The sequence below is a fragment of the Salvelinus alpinus genome, chromosome 38 (assembly GCF_045679555.1).
Source record: "Salvelinus alpinus chromosome 38, SLU_Salpinus.1, whole genome shotgun sequence".
Classification (NCBI taxonomy): domain Eukaryota; kingdom Metazoa; phylum Chordata; class Actinopteri; order Salmoniformes; family Salmonidae; genus Salvelinus; species Salvelinus alpinus.
Window position 1 is genome coordinate 1,476,932 of NC_092123.1, and position 22,858 is coordinate 1,499,789.

Genomic DNA, 22,858 nt, shown 5'->3' on the forward strand with positions numbered 1-22,858 from the left:
CCGTGGGAATTGAACCCACAACCCTGGCGTTGCAAGCACCATGCTCTACCAACTGAGCCACACGGGACCACACTAGCCTTTAGCTCGATGCGGATGTTGCCTGTATTCCATGGCTTCTGGTTGGGATATGTACGTACAGTCACTGTGGGGACATCGTCATCGATGCACTTATTGATGAAGCCGATGACTGAGGTGGTGTATTCCTTAATACCATTGGATGAATCCCGGAACATATTCCAGTCTGTGCCTGCAAAACCGTCCTGTAGTGTAGCATCCGTGTCATCTGACCACATAAGGTCACACCAGATACTGACTGTTTTTCTGATACCCACCTCAGCCTTTTTTAAAGGTATCTGTGACCAACAGATGCATTTTGGTATCTCAGTCGTGAAATCCATAGATTAGGGTACAATTCATTTATTTTAATTGACTGATTTCCTCATATGACCTGTAACTCAGTAAAATATTTGAAATTGTTGCATGTTGCGTTTAAATTTTTGTTCAGTGTAGTAAACTTGAAGACAAAAAGGGAAGCATGATGTAAAATGCGAACTGATTTTAGACTACTAAAGCCAATAATTTACCTCTGCGCAACGGAGTTCTGATTAACAGTGGAGATAGAAAATGTCAATCTGATAATCACACGCTGCTATTTATCGTTGACCAGTAGATGTCCCTAATGTTCATTGTGAACAGATAATGACTCTCCGATGAATGAACCGTTTTTAGGCGCCGAAACCTTCAGAAAGCCTTGTCAGATATATGTTTATTTATTTTCCCTTTTGTAATGTAACTATTTGCACATCGTTAAAACAGTGTACATAGCCATAATATGACATTTGAAATGTCTCTATTCCTTTTAAACTTTTGTGACTGTTTACTGTTCATGTTTTGTTTATTTCACTTTTGTTTGTCTATTTCACTTGCTTTGGCAATGTAAACATTTGTTTCCTATGCCAATAAAGCCTTTAGAATTTAATTTAATATTAGAGAAAGGAAAAGATAGGAATGCCATTGGTCAATTAATGGGGGAACGTTTAACGCCCCACCCAGCAGACTGTTGACCAATCGCGTTCACGTTGTCATGCTACGTCAAGCGGTTGCTAAGCGAATGTTGGGTTTCTGAGCTAGCGCCATTCACTCCATTTCCCCATCTCCTCAAAAGGATCAATTCAATTCAAAGGGCTTTATTGGCATGGGAAACATGTTTACGTTGCCAAAGCAAGTGAAATAGATTAGGTATATCTGGCCTCGTTTAGGTGTCAATGGTGGAAACCGCTCGGGCTGATCTTCTTCTTCGTTGGGGTTTAACGGAGATTGGCATCCAATATTACATTGCATTACCGCCACCGCGCGGGCTGATCGATGTTGAATCAATTACCTCATACTGCAAACGTGCAGACGTTTCTCTCCATTTTTCGTTTTACGTGTTAGGGTTTCGTCCAATGAGAATGCTGAGACACAAAACACTTCCGATATGCTGTCTCTTTTCTAGGGTTTCACTATATAGCACAGCCACAAAGTCAAAATTGGCCATATTGTAAAAAAAATAATGAAAACAAAAAATGTATTTTTGGTCTTAATTTAAGTTTAGGCATAAGGTTAACCACACTGATAAGGTTAGTGCTAAGGTTAGGTTGAAAATCACATTTTAAGTAAATTAATTGAAGAATTAGGAGGGGTTATGACTTCCTGGCTGTGGTAACTAGTGACGACCCTTTTCTAGTTTCGCTGGATGTGGAGCAGTGTGAACAAATTCCAACCAAATCTAGTTTCGTAGATAGCCGACCAAAAATAGACCGAAATCAAGGTGATATGAACATATAGCTCGCTAAAGACATATTTATTTGGTTATATTTCGTACTTGCGATATGTTTCGTTTTATTTTAATAAACAATAACGTTACTTGACATAGCTAGCTAGTTGGCTAGGTAGCATGCTGACAAGCAGAATGAATGGGACCGTTCCTTACTAGCTAGCTACCTAGCTAGCTAGCTTCTCCACATGTGTTTTAGCCTGTTTGCTAGTTAGCTGTCTTCTAGCTATGCAGTTGGTTAGCTGTGCCAACTGGCACGTCTGTCTTTTCAAATTAGGTTGTCGTTTGTGTCAACTTGAGTAGCTAGTAGGCGTTGAGCCAGCGATATGAAACCGGGAAGTTATCCGAGATAAATGACTGTTAGCTAGGTAGCTATGTGACAAGTCATCGCAGGGTATAGATTGCTGTCTGTATTCTTTGCCAGAAGTATTCCAGACGCAACTACACACGACGGGGTCTAATTCAAGGCAACTGTGTGGCATTGCAAACCCAGCCTTGGTAGTGTAGTAAACCATTGTAATCCGTACAAAAACTAGTGACATGTCGTTGTCGGAGTAAAAGGGAACAATATGCACACGGTTTCCGAAATTGACCCCTGGGGTGTGAGAGCTGAGTCTGATAGAGTTGTCAGCCATGTAAAAATGTAATGTTGATATTAAGCATGTCCCATAATTTAGTTGTTTGGTTCAAGAGCATGAAGTGTTTAATTCTATTTCTAAATGTTTTGTTGCAGATGCCTCCAAAGAAGGGAGAAGGACCAAAACAACCACCGCTGATTGGACGTTTCGGGACTTCTTTGAAGATTGGGATTGTGGGATTGCCGAATGTTGGGTATGGACATGACTACAATTTAGTTTCCCATAGTTGTAAAGGTAGGGCGTTGGAGAATCATTATCATGATTCACACTATAGGGCCAACTAGGATTGCACATTTTGGGGAATATTCAGAGATGGAGACTTTCTGTGGGAATATCAAATCAAACTATATTTGCCACATGTGCCGAATACAACAAGTGTAGACTTTACCGTGAACTACTTACTTACAAGCCCTTAACCAACAGTGCAGTTAAAGAAGAAAATATTTACAAAGTAGACAAAAAAAAAAGTTATAATAAAAGTAACACAATAAGAATTACAATAACGAGGCTACATACAGGGGACACCGGCTATATACAGGGGGCACCGAGTCAGTGTGCGGGGGTACAGGCTAGTTGAGGTAATCTGTACATGTCGGTTGGGGCAAAGTGACTATGCATAGGTAACAAACAAACAGCGAGTAGCTGTTGAGGAGCCTTTTGGTCCTTGACTTGGCATTCCGGTACCGCTTGCCGTGCAGTAGCAAAGAAAACAGTCTATAACTTGGGTGACTGGAGTCTCTGCCAATTTTCTGTGCTTTCCCCTGACCCCGCCTATTATATAGGTCCTGGATGGCAGGAAGCTTGGCCCCAGAGATGTACTGGGCCATTCATACTACCCTCTGTAGCAACTTACTGTCAGATGCCGAGCAGTTGCCATACCAGGCGGTGATGCAACCGGTCAGGATGCTCTCGATGGTGCAGCTGTAGAACCTTGTGAGGATCTGGGGACCCATGACAAATCTTTTCAGTCTCCTGAGGGGGAAAAGGTTTTGTGGTGCCCTCTTCACGACTGTCTTGGTATGTTTGGACCATGGTAGTTCGTTGGTGATGTGGCCACCAAGGAACTTAACTCTCAACCCGCCCACCTTTTCCTGTAGTCCATGATCAGCTCCTTTGTCTTGCTCACATTTAGGGAGAGTTTGTTGTCCTGGCACCACACTGCCAGTTCTCTGACCTCCTCCCTATAGGCCGTTGTCGGTGATCAGGCCTACCACTGTTGTGTCGTCAGCAAACTTAATGATGGTGTTGGAGTCGTGTTTGGCCACGCAGTCGTGGGTGAACAGGGAATACATGAGGGGACTAAGTAGGGGAATTAATGGAAATGTATGCAAATTAATATTAATACCATTTAAATGTAGATGTTTTTTGCATTGGATATATTTACCATATCATATGGAGACAGAAACATAAACGTTTTACCTTATCATAAGTAGACATAATTGCAAATGATAAAATCCTTCCAATAGAAATAAAATAAACTATTTAGTTATGAATTGAACTTTAATTAATTGAGTTGACTCTTCACATGGGATGATTTCAATGAACAACAAAAGAAAGGAAATATTGAATTATCCCCAATGATCCATCGCATCTCCCAAAAACATTTTCAACATGCATCTGTAAAATGATAGTCTAGAAACTAAAGCTTTGGTCATCTTCCTCTCAGGCTTCCATGTCTTCTCCCTGGACCTCCTCAATGTCCACCTCTTGAACATCAGACTCTGAGGCCTCATCTTCACTGTCACTTTCCAACCTTGTTGAGGTTGGCTCGTTGTCAGGCTCAAAAAGCCTCACATTTGCCTGGATGGCCACCAATTTTTCAACCCTTGTATTGGTCTGTTGGCCTGTTGCGTGCTTTTAATTTTTTCCCTTTTATTTAACCAGGTAGGCCAGTTGAGAACAAGTTCTCATTTACAACTGCGAACTGGCCAAGATAAAGCAAAGCAGTGCGACACAAACAACAACACAGAGTTACACATGGAATAAACAAACGTACAGTCAATAACACAATAGAAAAGTCTATATACAGTGTGTGCAAATTAAGTAAGGAGGTAAGGCAATAAATAGGCCATAGTGGCAAAATAATTACTATTTAGCAATTAAACACTGGAGTGATAGATGTGCTGAAGATGAATGTGCAAGTAGAGATACTGGGGTGCAAAGGAGCAAAATAAATAACAGTATGGGGATGAGGTAGTTGGATGGGCTATATACAGGTGCAGTGATCTGAGAGTTGCTCTGACAGCTGGTGCTTAAAGCTAGTGAGGGAGATATGAGTCTCCAGCTTCAGTGATTTTTGCAGTTCGTTCCAGTCATTGGCAGCAGAGAACTGGAAGGAAAGGCGGCCGAAGGAGGAATTGGCTTTAGGGGTAACCAGTGAAATATACCTGCTGGAGCGCAAGCTACAGGTGGGTGATGCTATGGTGACCAATGAGCTGAGATAAGGCGTGGCTTTACCCAGCAAAGACTTACAGATGATACTGGAGCCAGTGGGTTTGGCGACTAACCTGAAGCGAGGGCCAGCCAACGAGAGCATACAGGTCGCAGTGGTGGGTAGTATATGGGGTGGTGACAAAACGGATGGCACTGTGATAGACTGCATCCAATTTGCTGAGTTGAGTGTTGGAGACTATTTTGTAAATGACATCGCCGAAGTCGAGGATCGGTAGGATAGTCAGTTTTACGAGGGTATGTTTGGCAGCATGAGTGAAAGATGCTTTGTTGCGAAATAGGAAGCCGATTTCTAGATTTCATTTTGGATCGGAGATGCTTAATGTGAGTCTGGAAGGAGAATTTACAGTCTAACCAGACACCTAGAATATGTGGACAACTACAAATACTTAAGTCAGAACCGTCCAGAATAGTGATGCTGGACGTGCGGGCAGGTGTGGGCAGCGATCGGTTGAAGAGCATGCATTTAGTTTTACTTGCATTTAGGAGCAGTTGGAGGCCACGGAAGGAGAGTTGTATGGCATTGAAGCTCGTCTGGAGGTTAGTTAACAGTGTCCAAAGAAGGGCCAGAAGTATACAAAATGGTGTCGTCTGCGTAGAGGTGGATCAGAGAATCACCAGCAGCAAGAGCGACATCATTGATGTATACAGAGAAGAGTCGGCCCAAGATTTGAACCCTGTGGCACCCTCATAGACTGCCAGAGGTCCGGACAACAGGCCCTCCGATTTGACACACTGAACTCTGTCTGAGAAGTAGTTGGTGAACCAGGCGAGGCAGTCATTTGAGAAACCAAGGCTGTTGAGTCTGCTGATAAGAATGTGGTGATTGACCGAGTCGAAAGCCTTGGCCAGGTTGATGAATACGGCTGCACAGTATTGTCTTTTATCGATGGTGGTTATGATATCGTTTAGGACCTTGAGCATGGCTGAGGTGCACCCATGACCAGCTCGGAAACCAGATTGCGTAGCGGAGAAGGTACGATGGGATTCGAAATGGTCGGTGATCTGTTTGTTAACTTGGCTTTCGAAGACCTTAGAAAGGCAGGGTAGGATAGATATAGGTCTGTAACAGTTTGGGTCTAGGGTGTCTCCCCCTTTGAAGAGGGGGATGACCGCGGCAGCTTTCCAATCTTTGGGGATCTCAGACGATACGAAAGAGAAGTTGAACAGGCTAGTAATAGGGTTTGCAACAATTGTGGCGGATAATTTGAGAAAGAGAGGGTCCAGATTATCTAGCCCAGCTGATTTGGTGTGTGTGTTCCCAAACAAGGACCATTTGCACTCTGAGGTGGCTGATGTTGGTGGGATTTGGAGGATGATGGCGGCAACAGGGGAAAGAGCCTCAGATCCACAAAGTCCCTTCCACCAGGTGGCTGATGAGAAATGTTGACACGACTGCCATATAGTATCTCCATCCCAAAGCCCTTGCTTGAAAGTGTACTTCGCCAGACTGCCAATAACCTTGCTCTCATCCATGCCAAGGTGGCGAGAAACGGTAGTGATGACACCATAGGCCTTGTTCATCTCTGCACCAGACAGGATGCTCTTGCCAGCATACTTGGCAGAAGTCTTCATGCTTTTTGATGTATTTCAGATCTGTAGTTTCCTCTGCTTGGAGCAACAGTGAAGTGGCCAGGGCAGTATGGATTTCTTCTCTTACATCTGCAAGCAGAGTCTGAACATCAGACAGGATGGCATCGTCTCCCTCAATCCGTGGAATGGCTACTGCAATAGGTTTCAGGAGTTTCAGGCTGCTTACCACTCTCTCCCAAAATACATCATCCAGGAGTATCCTCTTGATGGGGCTGTCCATATAGGCAGACTGTGATGTGGCCATTTCTTGGAGAGACTCCTTCCCCTCTAGGAGACTGTCAAACACGATGACAACACCACCCCCAACGGGTGTTGCTGGGCAGCTTCAATGTGGTGCTCTTATTCTTCTCACTTTTCTTGGTGAGGTAGATTGCTGCTTTAACCTGATGACCCTTCACATACCTAATAATTTCCTTGGCTCTCTTGTAGAGTGTATCCATTGTTTTCAGTGCCATGATGTCCTTGAGGAGCAGATTCAATGCATGAGCAGCACAGCTAATGGGTGTGATGTGAGGGTAGGACTCCTCCACTTTAGACCAAGCAGCCTTCATGTTCGCAGCATTGTCTGTCACCAGTGCAAATACCTTCTGTGGTCCAAGGTCATTGACTGCCTTTAGCTCATCTGCAATGTAGAGACCGGTGGGTCTGTTGTCCCTTGTGTCTGTGCTCTTGTAGAATACTGGTTGAGGGGTGGAGATGATGTAGTTAAAATTCTCAAAATTCCCAGGCTTAACTTCCCATGGACAATTTCCGGGAAAATTCCGGAAATTTACAGGAAAGTTTCCGTCCCTTTGCAACCCTAGGGCCAACCCAACCTGTACTGTTCTGGCTTTCCAGCAACTGTGGTGGCTGCATGTCACTACAGTGCAAATTAGACAAATGTATCTGCTTTTGTTGTTCAGTAGACCTTACCATGCAGATGTCTTGGGCTGTAGATTAGTGACAAACTTTGTCTCGTAATTTTTGTCTACAGGAAGTCAACATTCTTCAATGTGCTGACCAAGAGCCAGGCCGCAGCAGAGAATTTTCCCTTCTGCACCATCGACCCCAACGAGAGCAGAGTACCCATCCCTGACGAACGCTATGACTACCTCTGCACCTTCCACAAGCCCCTCAGGTAGGGTTGTGTTTGTGAGCAGAGTGCCCATTCATGTAGAACGTTACAACTACTTCTGCACCTTCCATAAGCCTTGGCAATGTGTGTATGAGTAAACGCTCTGTACATCAAGTTTGTGTGTGTGTAACTTCTCCGTCTCATTGGACAGTAAAGTCCCAGCGTTTCTGAATGTGGTGGACATAGCTGGGCTGGTGAAAGGAGCTCACGCTGGACAAGGACTGGGCAACGCCTTCCTGTCTCACATTAGTGCCTGCGACGGCATCTTCCACATGACACGTGAGTTTAACACACACTCGCAGAAACGCACACACATACACCCAAACACACACTGTAATCCTGGTGTACATTTCGCATTAAATCCGCAAGCAAGGGATGCTTCCATTCTAATCAATGGGGCACTCAAACCTACTCGGTGCTAGCACAGTTCAGATGTGCATGAACAACAACAGTATACTCCATTCCTATTTTAGCAGCTTTGTGAAGTCTAGCACCATTGCGTAACCTGGACATAAATGTGTGTTTCTGTTTGTGTAGGTGCGTTTGAGGATGAGGACATCATCCATGTGGAGGGTAATGTGGACCCAGTGAGGGACATTGAGATAATCCATGAGGAGCTACGGCTGAAGGATGAGGAGTCTCTTGGACCAATCATAGATAAGTTGGAGAAGACCGCTGTCAGAGGAGGAGACAAGAAACTCAAACCTGAATACGTGAGTAGAGTGTGTGTGGGGTGGTTGATGAGTGCCCTATTGGGTCTGAGACTGAGGTCTGAAGTTGTGTATGTGGGCTTGATTCAAGCGCTTGAAACACTTTTCCATGCCCTCTCATAGATTGTTTGAGACCCACAGGCGTGCCTAGGGAGAAGGGGCCACAGATAAAATCAGAATTCAGCATTTGTTTACTCATGTTCTCTCCTTTCATTCCCTTCTTCCCTCATCCCTCACTCAGGACATCATGTTGAAGGTAAAGAACTGGATTTCGGAGGAGAAGAAACATGTCCGCTTCTACAATGACTGGAACGAGAAGGAGGTACGACTATGTGTGTGTGCTCACAAAAGAGAGGGAGCAGAGTACCATTAGTTGCATGGGCCTGTATACCAGCACACACATCTAACCCAGTGTGTGTGTGTGTTTATGCAGATCGATGTGCTGAACAAATACCTGTTCCTCACATCCAAGCCCATGATCTACCTGGTCAACCTCTCAGAGAAGGACTACATCAGGAAAAAGAACAAGTGGTCAGTGGGTTCTCTTTCTTAATTCCTTATTTCCTGCTTTCTAAATCTTACGTTATTTGGGTTGTGATGCCTGGCAACCATTATCTGAGGAGCTGAACTGCTACTTTTTGAGGGTCTGAACTTTGCTTGCAGCAGGGGTTTATTTTGTGATTGTGGCATTTTGTGCAGAATAAACACTGACAGTTTTGTATGCGCAAAAAACCCTGATAATGTTTGGTTTATTAAAGAGCAACTTCAATCAAAAATCAACTTTGTTTTTCTAATGTAGAGGATCTTATCTCTATGTAAATACATAGGATTGTTTTCTCTTAAATATACATTCTCTCCCAGGCTGATTAAGATTAAGGAGTGGGTCGATGCCCATGACCCAGGAGCTATGGTCATACCAGTGAGTGGAGGTCTTGAGGCCAAACTACAGGACATGACCGACGAGGAGAAGGACAAATACTGTGAGGAGGCGAAGACTCAGAGGTACACACACGGACAGATCAAACACACAATGAACACATTTTATGATATTGAAAGCGGTTAACTTAATAACTGTACATGTGTGTGTATTGCAGTGTACTGACTAAGATCATTAAGACGGGCTATGCAGCTCTGCAGTTGGAATATTTCTTCACAGCAGGACCAGACGAGGTTAGAGCGTGGACTGTCAGGGTAAGAGACACACAGTTTGGTTATCTCTCTCCCACAATGAGGTGTGGGTGTGACTATCAAAGCGTTATGTATTACTCCTCTCTGTCTTACAGAAAGGCAGCAAGGCGCCCCAGGCGGCAGGGAAGATCCACACTGACTTTGAGAAAGGTTTCATCATGGCAGAAGTCATGAAGTTCCAGGACTTCAAAGAAGAGGGCACCGAGAATGCTGTCAAGGTGTGTGTGTGTACTTGTCTGAGGCTGATACTGTCATGGGTGTGTGCCATAAGTACTTGTCAAAAGTTTTTTGGGGCGTTTATTTTTCCTTTATTTTCACGAAGTGTATCCGTTGTCATTTCTTATAACCGACAATAACTTTTGAACATCATATCAGCAGTTACTTAGCCCAATTCTGGCTTCAACTTCGACTCATCTGCTGTGGGCTCTTAATGTAATTCCGCCTCAATTTTCCGGGTATCCAAGAGGAAATGTCGGCTTTACAGAGGGGGAATCCTGGTGAGATTAAGGCGAAGGGAAAAGCGGCCACCTCTTCCCTCTATTCTGCTGGCCAATGTACAGTCACTTGATAATAAAATGAATGACATTAGACCATGGATTTGCTACCAACGAGACTCTTGTAACGGCAATATTCTCTACTTTTCTGAAACATTGCTTTTTGGACAAGATACCCCCCATGGCTATCCAACTCGATGAATTCTCCATTCACAGAGTGGACAGGACAGTAGATTCAGGAAAATTGATTGGGGGAGAGGTGTGCCTCTTCATCAACAACAAATGTTATTCTGACTCGAGCGCAAGCACGCCACCATCCACATCGACAGGGCTGCAGTGGAGCGGGTCGAGAGCTTCAAGTTCCTCAGGGTCCAAGTCACTAAGCACTTAATGGTCCACACACATGCGTAGTCGTGAAGTAGGCGCCCTTGTATTTATTCCTATGCACACTCACAGGAAACTCCAGCACACAACATTCACACACATTTTTATACTGACTCTATACACACTCAAATATAATATTAATTTACGCTGCTGCTACTCTATCATACATCCTGATGCCTAGTCACCTTACCCATATACATATTTACCTGTATCGCTCCAATTTCCCTGCACATTGTAAGTATGGTATTGGAACTGACCCTGTATATAGCTTCTTACTTTCTTGTGTTCTTATTTTTATTTGTGTGTTCTACCTTATTTTTTAGTACTACATTGATATTGATCACTGCATTGTTGGGTTTAGAGTTAGCAAGAAAGGCATTTCACTGTACTTGTGACATTAACTTAACTTGCTAAATTACTTTGTATAAAGTTTTTCTGGTTTGATTTGTCCCATAGGCTGCTGGGAAGTACAGGCAGCTGGGCAGGACCTACATCGTGGAGGACGGAGACATTATATTTTTCAAATTCAACACACCCAATGCACCCAAGGCGGCGAAGAAGTGATGGGACCAATGCGACCAGTACAATAACACAGGGTTCTTGTGTCCCGTCTCAATTTGTCCTCGAGGGCCACAGTGTCTGCTGATTTTTCTCCCCTCTCCCTGGTATTATGAATGGGAAGATAGAATTAGAATGATTGATTAATTCTATGCATGGTAGGATGAAAATCCAGTGCACACTGTAACCGTTGAGGTCCTGACCAGGTCCTAAAGTGTTTTCTGGTCAGGATATTTTGTCAGGAAAAACTCTGGGCCCTAGTCAGGACTGATCAGAAACATGGAGGGACCATTAGTATTATTTTAAGTAAAGTAGGCATCTCTGACCGTGCCTGACCAGAAACCACCTACGTGACTTTTAGCTTGGGACCCTGATTATCGCACCTAACCATACACTATTATATTAAATCAATATCTTTGCCCACCAGACATCGCAGCCACATTGTGAATAAGAGGAAGATATAAATCAGTCTTCTGACACCCCTGGCCACATTCATATTTGTGGAGGTGAATATTGCTTTCGTTACAAAAGGAAAACATAAACTAGCTAGCTTGCTACTTAGCTTAACAATGGAAGGTGCACAATCCATGGCTACACAGCTAGCTGGCAAATAAGCTACCTATTCTTAAGTTAGCTTGACGTGCTAGAAATTAATAGAAGTTGAGAAAAAGGTTACTAAAATAAATGTTTTATCTTCTGAATCCATTTCTTTATCCTGTATTGAATGTAGAAGTTCTAGTTTAATCTTCCTCCCAAAAAACGCAAACTCTGAGACTGTCAGTGAATCAGGTTGTCTCCATGGTACCCAGACAATATCTGCCATACAGTACATGCCTTCAAACTACCATAAAACCCATTTAAGTATGCCCTTACCTAAGGAAATTGTTCGAGGGACTCTATGTAACACTCCAATTCCCTTAGGCAAGGGGAAATTATACGTTTTATGCAACTGGGCCCAGGCCTGACAACCATTTTCATGGAAACGCATGTACTGCAACCACAAAATGGGTCAACAATACACTCAATAAAACAAGACAACAGATTCCGTTTGTGTTCAAATGTGTCTTAATTGATGGGTGTTCATGTGCGTGTGTATTTTGATGGGGATGCTTGTAACAGGCTGGGGGAACATGCTGATACTGCAAAATAAATGACATGCACAGTGACATACTAGTCTGCGTCTTGGTTCATGCAAAAAATATTCCATGTTGCAATGACTATTTCCCAGCACGTACACTTGAACATTTTCAGCATAACTGAAGCAGTTCCTTACAAAAAGCAGAGGCAATGAGCAACGTCTTGCTGGCAGCCTCACAGAACAATGTAGCCAAGATGTTCACGATCACCGCACTTAAATATAACAGCGCTTGGTTGCAATGTTAGCCAGCTAGTAGTGTAACAAGGTGAATATGCTGATACATTAATATGAAAATAAATATTGCTGCAATTACATATGCCATTTTCCCAACACTTCCTGCTCTTCAATTTCAACCATAGATTCCCAGATATGAGGTTCTTGTCTAAAAACAAACAGGAAACAGATATCCCATAAAAATGACGGACATATCGCTTGGCCATAGAAGTCTCACCAAACCCCAGAGTTAACCAATCAATTTTGAGAAGAACGGCGGGACTTCCTGTTACGTTGCTAGCGCCCCCCTTTTTGTGTTTCCCTCACTGTCAATCAAAATAGAAAAAAATCGACCCGAATTCACCGATCAACACAAGCCCGCCTTTGATAAAAGATAATCATGTTCGGAGTTTAGTTGATCAGATAATCTTTCGATTATTACCATTCACGATATGACTGGTACATAACATTTAACCCATCAACCAACCGGTGAGTTTGTACGTTACAACCGATAGCAAGGCAGGCGTCTTTTAATCTTTTGCAGGAGACCTATGCTAGGTAGTTAGCTAGTTAACAAAAGTAAACATTCAATCTGTGTCGAAATCAGCCTTGAAACCTTGTCGCAAAGTTAAGGTTTGCCGTTTATTCTTCATCGACTGAAGTTTGTTGTCTCTTTGCAGCCTTTTAGGAGCAGACACATGTGAGAAATGTAGTGTTTTGCTAAATTTTCCTTTCTCTCCATGCTAGCGCCAGAGCAACATTTGAAACAAGAGGAAATGGCTACCGCGGACGTGGAAGGCAGTCAAAGCGAATTCCTACAGCACGGCGGAGCCTCGGAAAACCAGGTACCCCAACATATTCTATCTCGTATTTCGACTCCTCCGAGCTACTACTGTGTGATGTTTTTAGCTAGCTAGAAGTTCACACGTTTTAAATGTTGCAGGGGGTGTAAAGCTAGTATACTTCCGCTGCTGTGTTCCCCGCTATAACGGCCACCCACTTTACCCCTCTAGAACCCGCCCATAGTGGGTAGGACACAGCCCGTCACTTGGTCAGGTCGCCGATATTTAGCTCGTCTACCTGGGGCTAGAGGGGTACAGTGGGGGAAAGGAGGGGTAAGTGGGGAAACCGAACAGAGAATGTGGGAGTCTGCACCGGACTACAAAATATCTCCCCCCACGCCCATGTTGTAGCGATTACGTATTTTGTCTAGCCATACTAGCTGTATTCGTTGGATGATAGAATGGAGTCTTCGATGATTTTTGTCTAGTTGTGGTGACTAACTCTCGAAAACCTTTCTCCCTATGTAGGCTGTTCAGCTGTTACTTTCGCCCACATTTGGCTCCACAATTCCGAAGCTGTGTTTTAACATTTAGAAACGCCAAACATTGCTTTCAAAGTGGTTTTCAAAACATATGCTGATATCCGCCTTAATTTCCCGCTGATGTGAAAGATATCTTTCAAATAAAAAAATATATACTAACTGTAGCAGTTTTGCACAGATCGACAAACTGTGTGCCTCCAGTTGATGAACTACACTTCATCCCCAGTTATTCATACACACGTGTTCGGAACTCGCTAATTAGCGTTCGGAACTCGCTAATTCTGTCTTTGTAAACAAGCGATGTAACATGGAGAAATGGCCGTGTGGGAACACTAATCCTATAAAATGTGTGTAGTAATTTAACCTTTTTGTTCAAAACCATAAATAAAAAGTCTTCCTGATATGAAAGATACTGTACGGAACGTTATGTTTCCAAAAACGTACCGCAAGCGATGCATGTTAATGTTTAGGGCTCTTGACAAAACTCTCCTGTCAGAATATACTGTGCTGAATTGGGTAGGTGCGTTACATGCTTGAGGAAGTGTAGATCCTTTTTTATCAAACCACCTAGCTAAGCCAAAGTCTGTATAGTGGATTCAGAAATATTTAGATTCATGGTTGATTTCTCATGTTGTGACATTTTTGCCTTAGTAAGTGAAATGTCTTGATACTACTGTATTATTACTAGTCCAATGTTGCAGATACCTATAATATAGGATATCTATTTTAACAAGATCCACAATAATTGTCTTGTCTACTGACACTGTATTGTGATATCAAACCATACTGCATGTCATTTTGCCCTATTCACAGTGTGGAGCCTACACCCTGGTATCTGTCTCTGTACCTCCAGCTCTCGTCTCAGATAGTACAGAAATGTAATTTCCAAATCAATATTTTGCTTCATATTCTTTGTGAACTACAATGCAACAGCATAAGACTTATGACCAATGCCTTCTACATATCTCTAACTAGATCAACTTTTTTCATTCCTCAACAGTGAATCTGAATAATAATTTATGAATGTGTGTGTGTGTGTCTTCTCTCTGTCAGACCACAGACATGACCGCCATCCAGCTAACAGGTTCAGACCGTTGGGAGTTGTTAACCCCGGTCTCTACAGGGAAGGATGCGCAGCAGGGAGTCGTCCACATTCCTAACTCCGGCATGATGACCTCTAACGGCCAGTATGTTCTCCCTATCGGGAACATGGACAGTCAGCCCATCTACGTCACAGCATCTGGAAACGACGGCTCAGCCAACGGAGTGTCCAGCATACAATACCAGGTAGTGTACTGTACACACACACACACACACACATGGAGATACTTTTGGCCATGTAGTGTATGTGGACATCCCTTCAAATGAGTGAATTCGGCTATTTCAGCCACACCCATTGCTGACAGGTGTATAAAATCGAGCACACGGCCATGCAATCTCCATAGACAAACATTGTCAGTAAAATGGTCTGTAGTGAAGAGCTCAGTGACTTTCAACGTGGCACCGTCATAGGATGCCATCTTTCCAACAAGTCAGTTTGTCAAATTTCTGCCCTGCTAGAGTTGCCCCAGTCAACTGTAAAAATTGTCTGTCCTCGGTTGCAACACTCACTACCGAGTTCCAAACTAACTTTGGAACCAACGTCAGCACAAGATCTGTTCGTCGGGAGCTTCATGAAATGGGTTTCCATGGCCGAGCAGCTGCACACAAGCCTAAGATCACCATGCGCAATGCAAAGCGTCAGCTGGAGTGGTGTAAAGCTCGTTGCCATTGGACCTTGGAGCAGTAGAAACACGTTCTCTGGAGTGATGAATCACGCTTCACCATCTGGCAGTCCGACGGACGAATCTGGGTTTGACTGATGCCAGGAGAGCGCTACCTGCCCAAAAGCATAGTGCCAACTGTTACGTTTGGAGGAGGAATAATAATCTGGGGCTGTTTTTCATAGTTCGGGCTAGGCCCCTTAGTTCCAGTGAAGGGAAATCAACGCTGCAGCATATGATGACATTCTAGGCGATTCTGTGCTTCCAGCTTTGTGGCAACAGTTTGTGGACGGCCCTTTCCTGTTTCAGCATGACAATGCCCCCGTGCCCAAAGTGAGGTCCATGCAGAAATAGTTTGTCGAGATTTGTGTGGAAGAACTTGTCTGGCCTGCACAGAGCCCTGACCTCAACCCCATCGAACACCTTTGGGATGAATTGGAACGCCGACTGAGAGCCTGGCCTAATCGCCTAACATCAGTGCCCGGACTCACTAATGCTCTTATGGCTAAAACTGCAGCAAAGTTCCAACATCTAGTATAAATCCTTCCCAGAAGAGTGGAGGCTGTTGTAGCAGCAAAGGGGGGGACCCACTCCATATTAATGCCCATGATTTTGGACTGAGATGTTCGACAAGCAGGTGTCCACATACCTTTGGCCATGTAATGTGTGTGTATATACATGCACATATCTGCAAGTACACTCACACACATGCACACCTCTGTTAGCGGAATGTCCATTACCAGGTCGATTATCATGTTAGCCCTTACACATAATATTTTCTACACACAAATGCTGAACTCTCTCTTCTATGTCATCCCTCAGATCCACAACTCAGATGGAACTCTGGCAGGCTTCTCTGCGCAGGGATTGGACGATGGCTCGGGCCAAATCCAGCTCATCCACGACGGTAGCCACGGCAATATTGGAATCAGCGTTGCCACAACGACAACCTCTGACCTCCTAACGCAGGCTGGGCATATGCAGCAGATTCAGGGCGTGTCATTGGCCGGAGGCACGACCTATAGCGGCGCGGTTCCCATGGGGCTGTCGGGGGGTAACATAACTTTCCTCCCTATCAACAGCATAGACCTCGAATCACTAGGGCTTGCCGGCGCTCAGACGGTTCCCATAGCAACGACGACCGATGGTCAGCTGATCATGGGCAGCCAGGCGCTGGAGGGGCAGGAAGGTGGAGCCAAACAGCTAGCGACCCTAGTTAGTGAAGCTAACGGTAACCCAGACCTCTACGTGCCAACAACCTCATCATCCCAGCTGCCTGAGACCATCGACGGGACGGGGGTTCTGACCCAAGCTACTGCCGTGTCTGCCGGGGTTTCAGACCCATCCTCAGAGAACTACAACTCCCACAACCACCTGCAGCAAATACAGGTCAGTCATATGACATAATTCCCTAGGCTTCATTCCCAGCGCCCTACACCACATATAACAGTCATATTACGGTGAGCCATGATACAGGAAAAAAGTTACTAGTCTTGTTTAACTTGTCTTCAGCAGGTCATATCATATTACTATGTACGTTGCTGTAGGTCCTCCTCGGGACACTGTTCTAAGAGCATGGCTGAAAAAAATACCATGACTGAATTAAGTCTGTTTCATCCAGGTGTCCACCTCTAATGCCTCGTCCTTCTCCCAGCCCATCCTACAGCTGTCGGGGGACAACCAGGGGGCCCAGGGACAGGATCTATCCCAGTCTGGGCAGACGCTCCAGAGTGTCCAACTAGTCAACCCTGGAACGTTCCTCATCCAGGCCCAGACGGTCACTGCTTCAGGACAGATACAGTGGCAGACCTTCCAGGTAGGTTGTGTGGGTGTGTGTTTATCTGTTTGACTACCGTACGTAGGTGTGTGGGATCATACATGTGTGTAACTCTTTCTAACGCTCTCTCGCTCAGGTCCAAGGGGTCCAGTCTCTGCAGGGCCTCCAGCTCCCCCAGGCCCAGGGGGGCCAGCAGCTGACTCTAGCCCCAGTCCAGGGCCTCTCTATGGGTCAGGGAGGATCCATCACCCTGCCTAACCTCCAGACTGTTACAGTCAACTCTATAGGACAGCCAGGGATTCAATACACACAGGGAGAGGAGGCCGGCAGTCCTGCAGGTAGGAACATGCATACGTATACACACACAAACGCCATCTTTCTATTTCTTTCTCTCTCTCACTCACTCACACACAAATTCTAACTCTCTCTCCCCACAGACATCCAGATAAAGGAGGAGCCGGACTCTGAAGAGTGGCAGCTGAGTGGTGACTCCACCCTCAACCCCAGTGACCTCAACAACCTGCGTGTCCAGATGGATGACGAAGACATGGACATGTCCACCGGGGAGGGCAAGAGGCTGAGGAGAGTCGCCTGCACCTGTCCCAACTGTAAAGAGGCTGGAGGGAGGTGGGTTGGAAAGACACACACACACACAATATATTAACACAAATGTATATAAAAAGGGTGGATCCTAGGCTTTAGCTCAGTGGGTTAATGTGGTTGAACCGGGTTCTATACACAGTAGGGTCAGTTTCAACCACGACAATTGAAATTCCAATGACTGCATGAAGTTGACTTTGTGTGTGACCCCAACCCTCTCTCTCGTCACCCCTTCCTCCCAGAGGGTCGAGTCTAGGTAAGAAGAAGCAGCATATCTGTCACATCGTGGGCTGTGGGAAGGTGTACGGTAAGACTTCTCACCTCCGGGCTCACCTCAGATGGCACAGCGGAGAACGGCCCTTCGTCTGCAACTGGATGTTCTGTGGCAAGCGGTTTACCAGGAGTGACGAGCTACAGAGACACAGACGGACACACACGGGTAGGAATACACACTAACACCATCTTCAGTACATAACACAACCTTTAACCCTCATCACACTTATTCTTTCATCACTCTCTACCTCTTTTTCTCAATTTCTCCTCTTTCTCTGTCCAGGAGAGAAGAAGTTTGTGTGTGCACAGTGTTCAAAGAGGTTCATGCGTAGCGACCATCTGGCCAAACATATTAAGACTCACCAGAACAAAAAAGGTGTGGCTTCCTCCTCATCGTCTCCGCCCCCCAGCGACACCATCATCACAGCAGACGGAACCACCCTCATCCTTCAATCAGCTGCTGGCGGCCACGACCTCCTAGGCAATCAGGAGATCCCTCTGCAGCTGGTCACCGTGGCGCCCGGTGAGGTTATGGAATGAGGGCGTGGCTTATAGACTGGCCAATAAACAGGGACCGTGTGGGCTTTTTTCTCCCCCCCTTTGTTTTTTGTTTTTTTATTGTTTTTTTTATATATGAATATATATATACGTAAATATATATGACAAATATATATATATATTTTAAGTAAGAGTTATCATGACTTTATGTTTGTTATTTGCAGTCTTTTTATAGGCAGGCAAACAAATTACATTCAATGTTGTCACTATGTACACACACAGACACACACACTCTCGCAAACATGAATACTCACTACGAAATGCCTTATTTTGTATTATACTGTTGTATAAAATGCTGGAGATGCATGTGTTTTTTAAGCTTTTGCAGATCATGTAATTGTGTTAGGATGCAGGGAATAGGAAAAGTGTAGTAGCCCTCTCTCTAGAGCGATTGATTGAAATAATTGATTATATTGAATCATCAGTCGCTTTCTCTAGAGTGTGGGTGTCTGTGTATTAACTCTTCACCTGAAGCGACAAGCGTAACACCCTTTTAAGACCTTGTGAACACTGTCATAGCCATGATATAACACTTTTTTTAAAACATTTTTATTATAGAACACTATGACAGAGTTTATAACAACCAATATCTGCATAATGTCAGACCTTTGTAGTATTAGAGTTGGGCTTGCACACTGATTCTCCAACACATACCTTTTATTGGTTAACAACGTTCTGATCAATTCATGTTTGGGTTGATTGAAACGTTGCTAACCAATAAAGGTATGTCTGTGTGGACACTTATTTCCATGTAGATTTTTTTCCAGCCCTGTACCTCATGAAAGTGATGTGACCTCATGCTATTAAAGCTTGTGTCATGTGACATGCCCTGTGGTTTCAGGTGAAGCATTATTAGCGGTTGGATTGATTTGGTGATAAAAGTTGGCCATACATGCTGATCTAGGGTCAGTTTAGCGTTTACCCCCTTAATGTTTGAGGTTAGGATTTAGAGAGGGTAAGCTGATCCTAGATCTGTGCCTGAAGGAAACTTTGACCCACAGCAGAATGTTTTGGTCATCACTCTAGCCAACACGAGCACACTTGCAGTGCTTACTCAAGTCAAATGTGTCTTCAGTTAACTCGTTTTTTAATTTGTTTTTATTTAAAAAAAACTTTTTGTTGTATAGTCACATTTTATATTCTGTTTCTATGACTAGCTTAGTTTGGGACTTGTCAGAAGGAAGCATCTCAGATCGGTTTCTACCCATGGAATTAAAATGAGTTAAAGGACACAGGTCTGAAAATCGACTTGATTTCTCAATTGCCCACCCAAAATGGTGACAACATTTTGAACTTGCCATTTTTGCATTTCTGGAACAATTGAGGTTCACTGACCAGTACATTGAACATTTCAAATGGTACATCAAATATGGCCGCCAGGGCACGCAAAACATTTAGTGCAGTCCAATTTTCTACCCTTCTCCTGAAGTGTGTACTCGTTCACTCACCCGCATGGATTTAAATGGAGTGGATTATGGTGGAAACTTCCTCCAGACATTTTTCTACCAATCCAATGCACACATCTGGGTGAAGGGTAGAATCTGAATCGCAATATTCAGTTCTACTCATTCTAATTCTATAATGTTCCCACTCTCTTGCTAGTTTGCTACTCATTGTAAAGGAAACAATCATGCCATTATTATTTCTAAATGTTATTGTAATCTTTCCTGTCAGTATGTGCATGTCTTAGCGTCCACTTACCTGTATATTATCTTCTATTCACATTGTTTATAGAAGCCATTTTCTTTAGATAAATAATTTTGTTGTATCAAAAGCTTATTTTAATTGTTTTTTTAAAAGAAAGTGTAAAATTTAAATGTTACTTTTTGTAAAACCTTTTTTCAAATGGATCATAATTAAAGTCTGATTCCTTCCAATGACAGACTGTGTGCCTGTGTGTGTCATACTAGTTATTGTATGATAACAGCAAAGATTATTCTTCTCTGGTTACAGCAGTCTTTGGTTGCAGTTCTTCTGAAAACAGTCTAACCAGACACTTGCATTTAAGAGCAGTTGGAGGCCACGGAAGGAAAGTTGTATGGCATTGAAGCTCGTCTGGAGGTTAGTTAACACAGTGTCCAAAGAAGGGCCAGAAGTATACAGAATGGTGTCGTCTGTGTAAAGGTGGATCAGAGAATCACCAGCAGCAAGAGCGAACTCATTGATATACAGAGAACAGAGTCGGCCCGAGGGTTGAACCCCGTGGCACCTCCATAGAGACTGCCAGAGGTCCGGACAACAGTCCCTGCGATTTGACACACTGAACTCTGTCTGAGAAGTAGTTGGTGAACCAGGCGAGGCAGTCATTTGAGAAACCAAGGCTGTTGAGTCTGCTGATAAGAATGTGGTGATTGACAGAGTCGAAAGCCTTGGCCAGGTCTATGAATACAGCTGCACAGTATTGTCTCTTATCGTTGGAGGTTATGATATCGTTTAGGACCTTGAGCGTGGCTAAGGTGCACCCATGACCAGCTCGGAAACCAGATTGCATGGCGGAGAAGGTACGGTGGGATTCGAAATGGTCGGTGATCTGTTTGTTAACTTGGCTTTCGAAGACCTTAGAAAGGCAGGGTAGGATAGATATAGCAGTTTGGGTCTAGAGTGTCTCCCGCTTGGAAGAGGGGGATGACCGCGGCAGCTTTCCAATCTTTGGGGATCTCAGACGATACGAAAGAGAGGTTGAACAGGCTAGTAATAGGGGTTGCAACAATTGAGGCGGATAATTTTAGAAAGAGAGGGTCCAGATTGTCTAGCCCGGCTGATTTGTAGGGGTCCAGATTTTGCAGCTCTTTCAGAACATCAGCATCTGGATTTGGGTGAAGGAGAAATGGGGGAGGCTTGGGCAAGTTGCTGTGGGGGGTGCAGGGCTGTGGTAGGGGTAGCCAGGTGGAAAGCATGGCCAGCCGTAGAAAAATGCTTATTGAAATTCTCAATTATCGCGGATTTATCGGTGGTGATAGTGTTTCCTAGCCTCAGTGCAGTGGGCAGCTGGGAGGAGGTGCTCTTATTCTCCATGGACTTTACAGTGTCCCAGAACTTTTTGGAGTTTGTGCTACAGGATGCAAATTTCTGTTTGAAAAAGCTAGCCTTTGCTTTCCTAACTGCCTGTGTATATTGGGTCCTAACTTCCCTGCAAAGTTGCATATCACGGGGGCTATTCGATGCTAATGCAGTACGCCACAGGATGTTTTTGTGCTGGTCAAGGGCAGTAAGGTCTGGAGTGAACCAACGGCTATATCTGTTCCTGGTTCTACATTTTTTGAATGGGGCATGCTTATTTAAGATGGTAAGGAAAGCACTTTTAAAGAATATCCAGGCATCCTCTACTGACGGAATGAGGTCAATATCCTTCCAGGATACCCGGGCCAGGTTGATTAGAAAGGCCTGCTCGCTGAAGTGTTTTAGGGAGCGTTTGAAAGTGATGAGGGGTGGTCGTTTGACCGCAGACCCATTGCGGACGCAGGCAATGAGGCAGTGATCGCTGAGATCCTGGTTGAAGACAGCAGAGGTGTATTTGGAGGGCAGGTTGGTTAGGATGATACCTATGAAGGTGCCCGTGTTTACGGATATGGGGTTGTACCTGGTAGGTTCATTGATAATTTGTGTGAGATTGAGTGCATCAAGCTTAGATTGTAGGATGGCCTGGGTGTTAAGCATGTCCCAGTTTAGGTCACCTAACAGCACGAGCTCTGAAGATACAGTTGAAGTCGGAAGTTTACATACACTTAGGTTGGAGTCATTAAAACAAATTTTTCTACCACTCCACAATTTTTTTTTAACAAACTATAGTTTTGGCAAGTCGGTTAGGACATCTACTTTGTGCATGACACAAGTCATTTTTCCAACAATTGTTTACAGACAAATTATTTCACTGTATCACAATTCCAGTGGGTCAGAAGTTTACATACACTAAATTGACTGTGCCTTTAAACAGCTTGGAAAATTCCAGAAAATTATGTCATGGCTTTAGAAGCTTCTGATAGGATTAATTGACATAATTTGAGTCAATTGGAGGTGTACATGTGGATGTATTTCAAGGCCTACCTTCAAACTCAGTGCCTCTTTGCTTGACATCATGGGAAAATCAAATGAAATCAGCCAAGACTGCAGAAAAATAATTGTAGACCTCGACAAGTCTGGTTTATCCTTGGGAGAAATTTCCAAACGCCTGAAGGTACCACGTTCATCTGTACAAACAATAGTACGCAAGTATAAACACCATGGGACCACGCAGCCATCATACCGCTCAGGAAGGAGGCGCGTTCT

General features: G+C 44.2%; 2 protein-coding genes across 5 annotated transcripts; both read left to right on the forward strand.

Annotated features, from left to right (window-relative positions):
• Positions 1–1,669: 1,669 nt before the first annotated feature.
• On the forward strand, positions 1,670–12,112 carry LOC139566460 (obg-like ATPase 1). The gene is made up of 11 exons (XM_071387649.1): positions 1,670–1,810; positions 2,550–2,647; positions 7,472–7,615; positions 7,764–7,891; positions 8,150–8,325; positions 8,564–8,644; positions 8,756–8,853; positions 9,184–9,324; positions 9,417–9,513; positions 9,606–9,728; positions 10,845–12,112. The coding sequence occupies exons 2-11, from the start codon at positions 2,550–2,552 to the stop codon at positions 10,950–10,952; spliced, it is 1,194 nt and encodes a 397-aa protein (XP_071243750.1). The 5' UTR covers positions 1,670–1,810; the 3' UTR covers positions 10,953–12,112.
• A 500-nt stretch (positions 12,113–12,612) lies between these two features.
• On the forward strand, positions 12,613–20,474 carry LOC139566459 (transcription factor Sp3-like). Of its 4 annotated transcripts, none has more exons than XM_071387647.1 (9): positions 12,613–12,786; positions 13,045–13,142; positions 14,675–14,908; positions 16,207–16,773; positions 17,006–17,200; positions 17,298–17,499; positions 17,599–17,788; positions 18,004–18,200; positions 18,318–20,474. In XM_071387647.1, the coding sequence occupies exons 2-9, from the start codon at positions 13,074–13,076 to the stop codon at positions 18,572–18,574; spliced, it is 1,911 nt and encodes a 636-aa protein (XP_071243748.1). In that variant the 5' UTR covers positions 12,613–12,786; positions 13,045–13,073; the 3' UTR covers positions 18,575–20,474. The 4 variants fall into 4 exon arrangements, with proteins under 4 accessions (XP_071243748.1, XP_071243745.1, XP_071243747.1 ...); XM_071387648.1 differs by lacking the exon at positions 12,613–12,786 and adding an exon at positions 14,435–14,499; XM_071387644.1 differs by lacking the exon at positions 12,613–12,786 and having other exon boundaries at positions 13,038–13,142.
• The last annotated feature ends 2,384 nt before the right edge of the window (positions 20,475–22,858 follow it).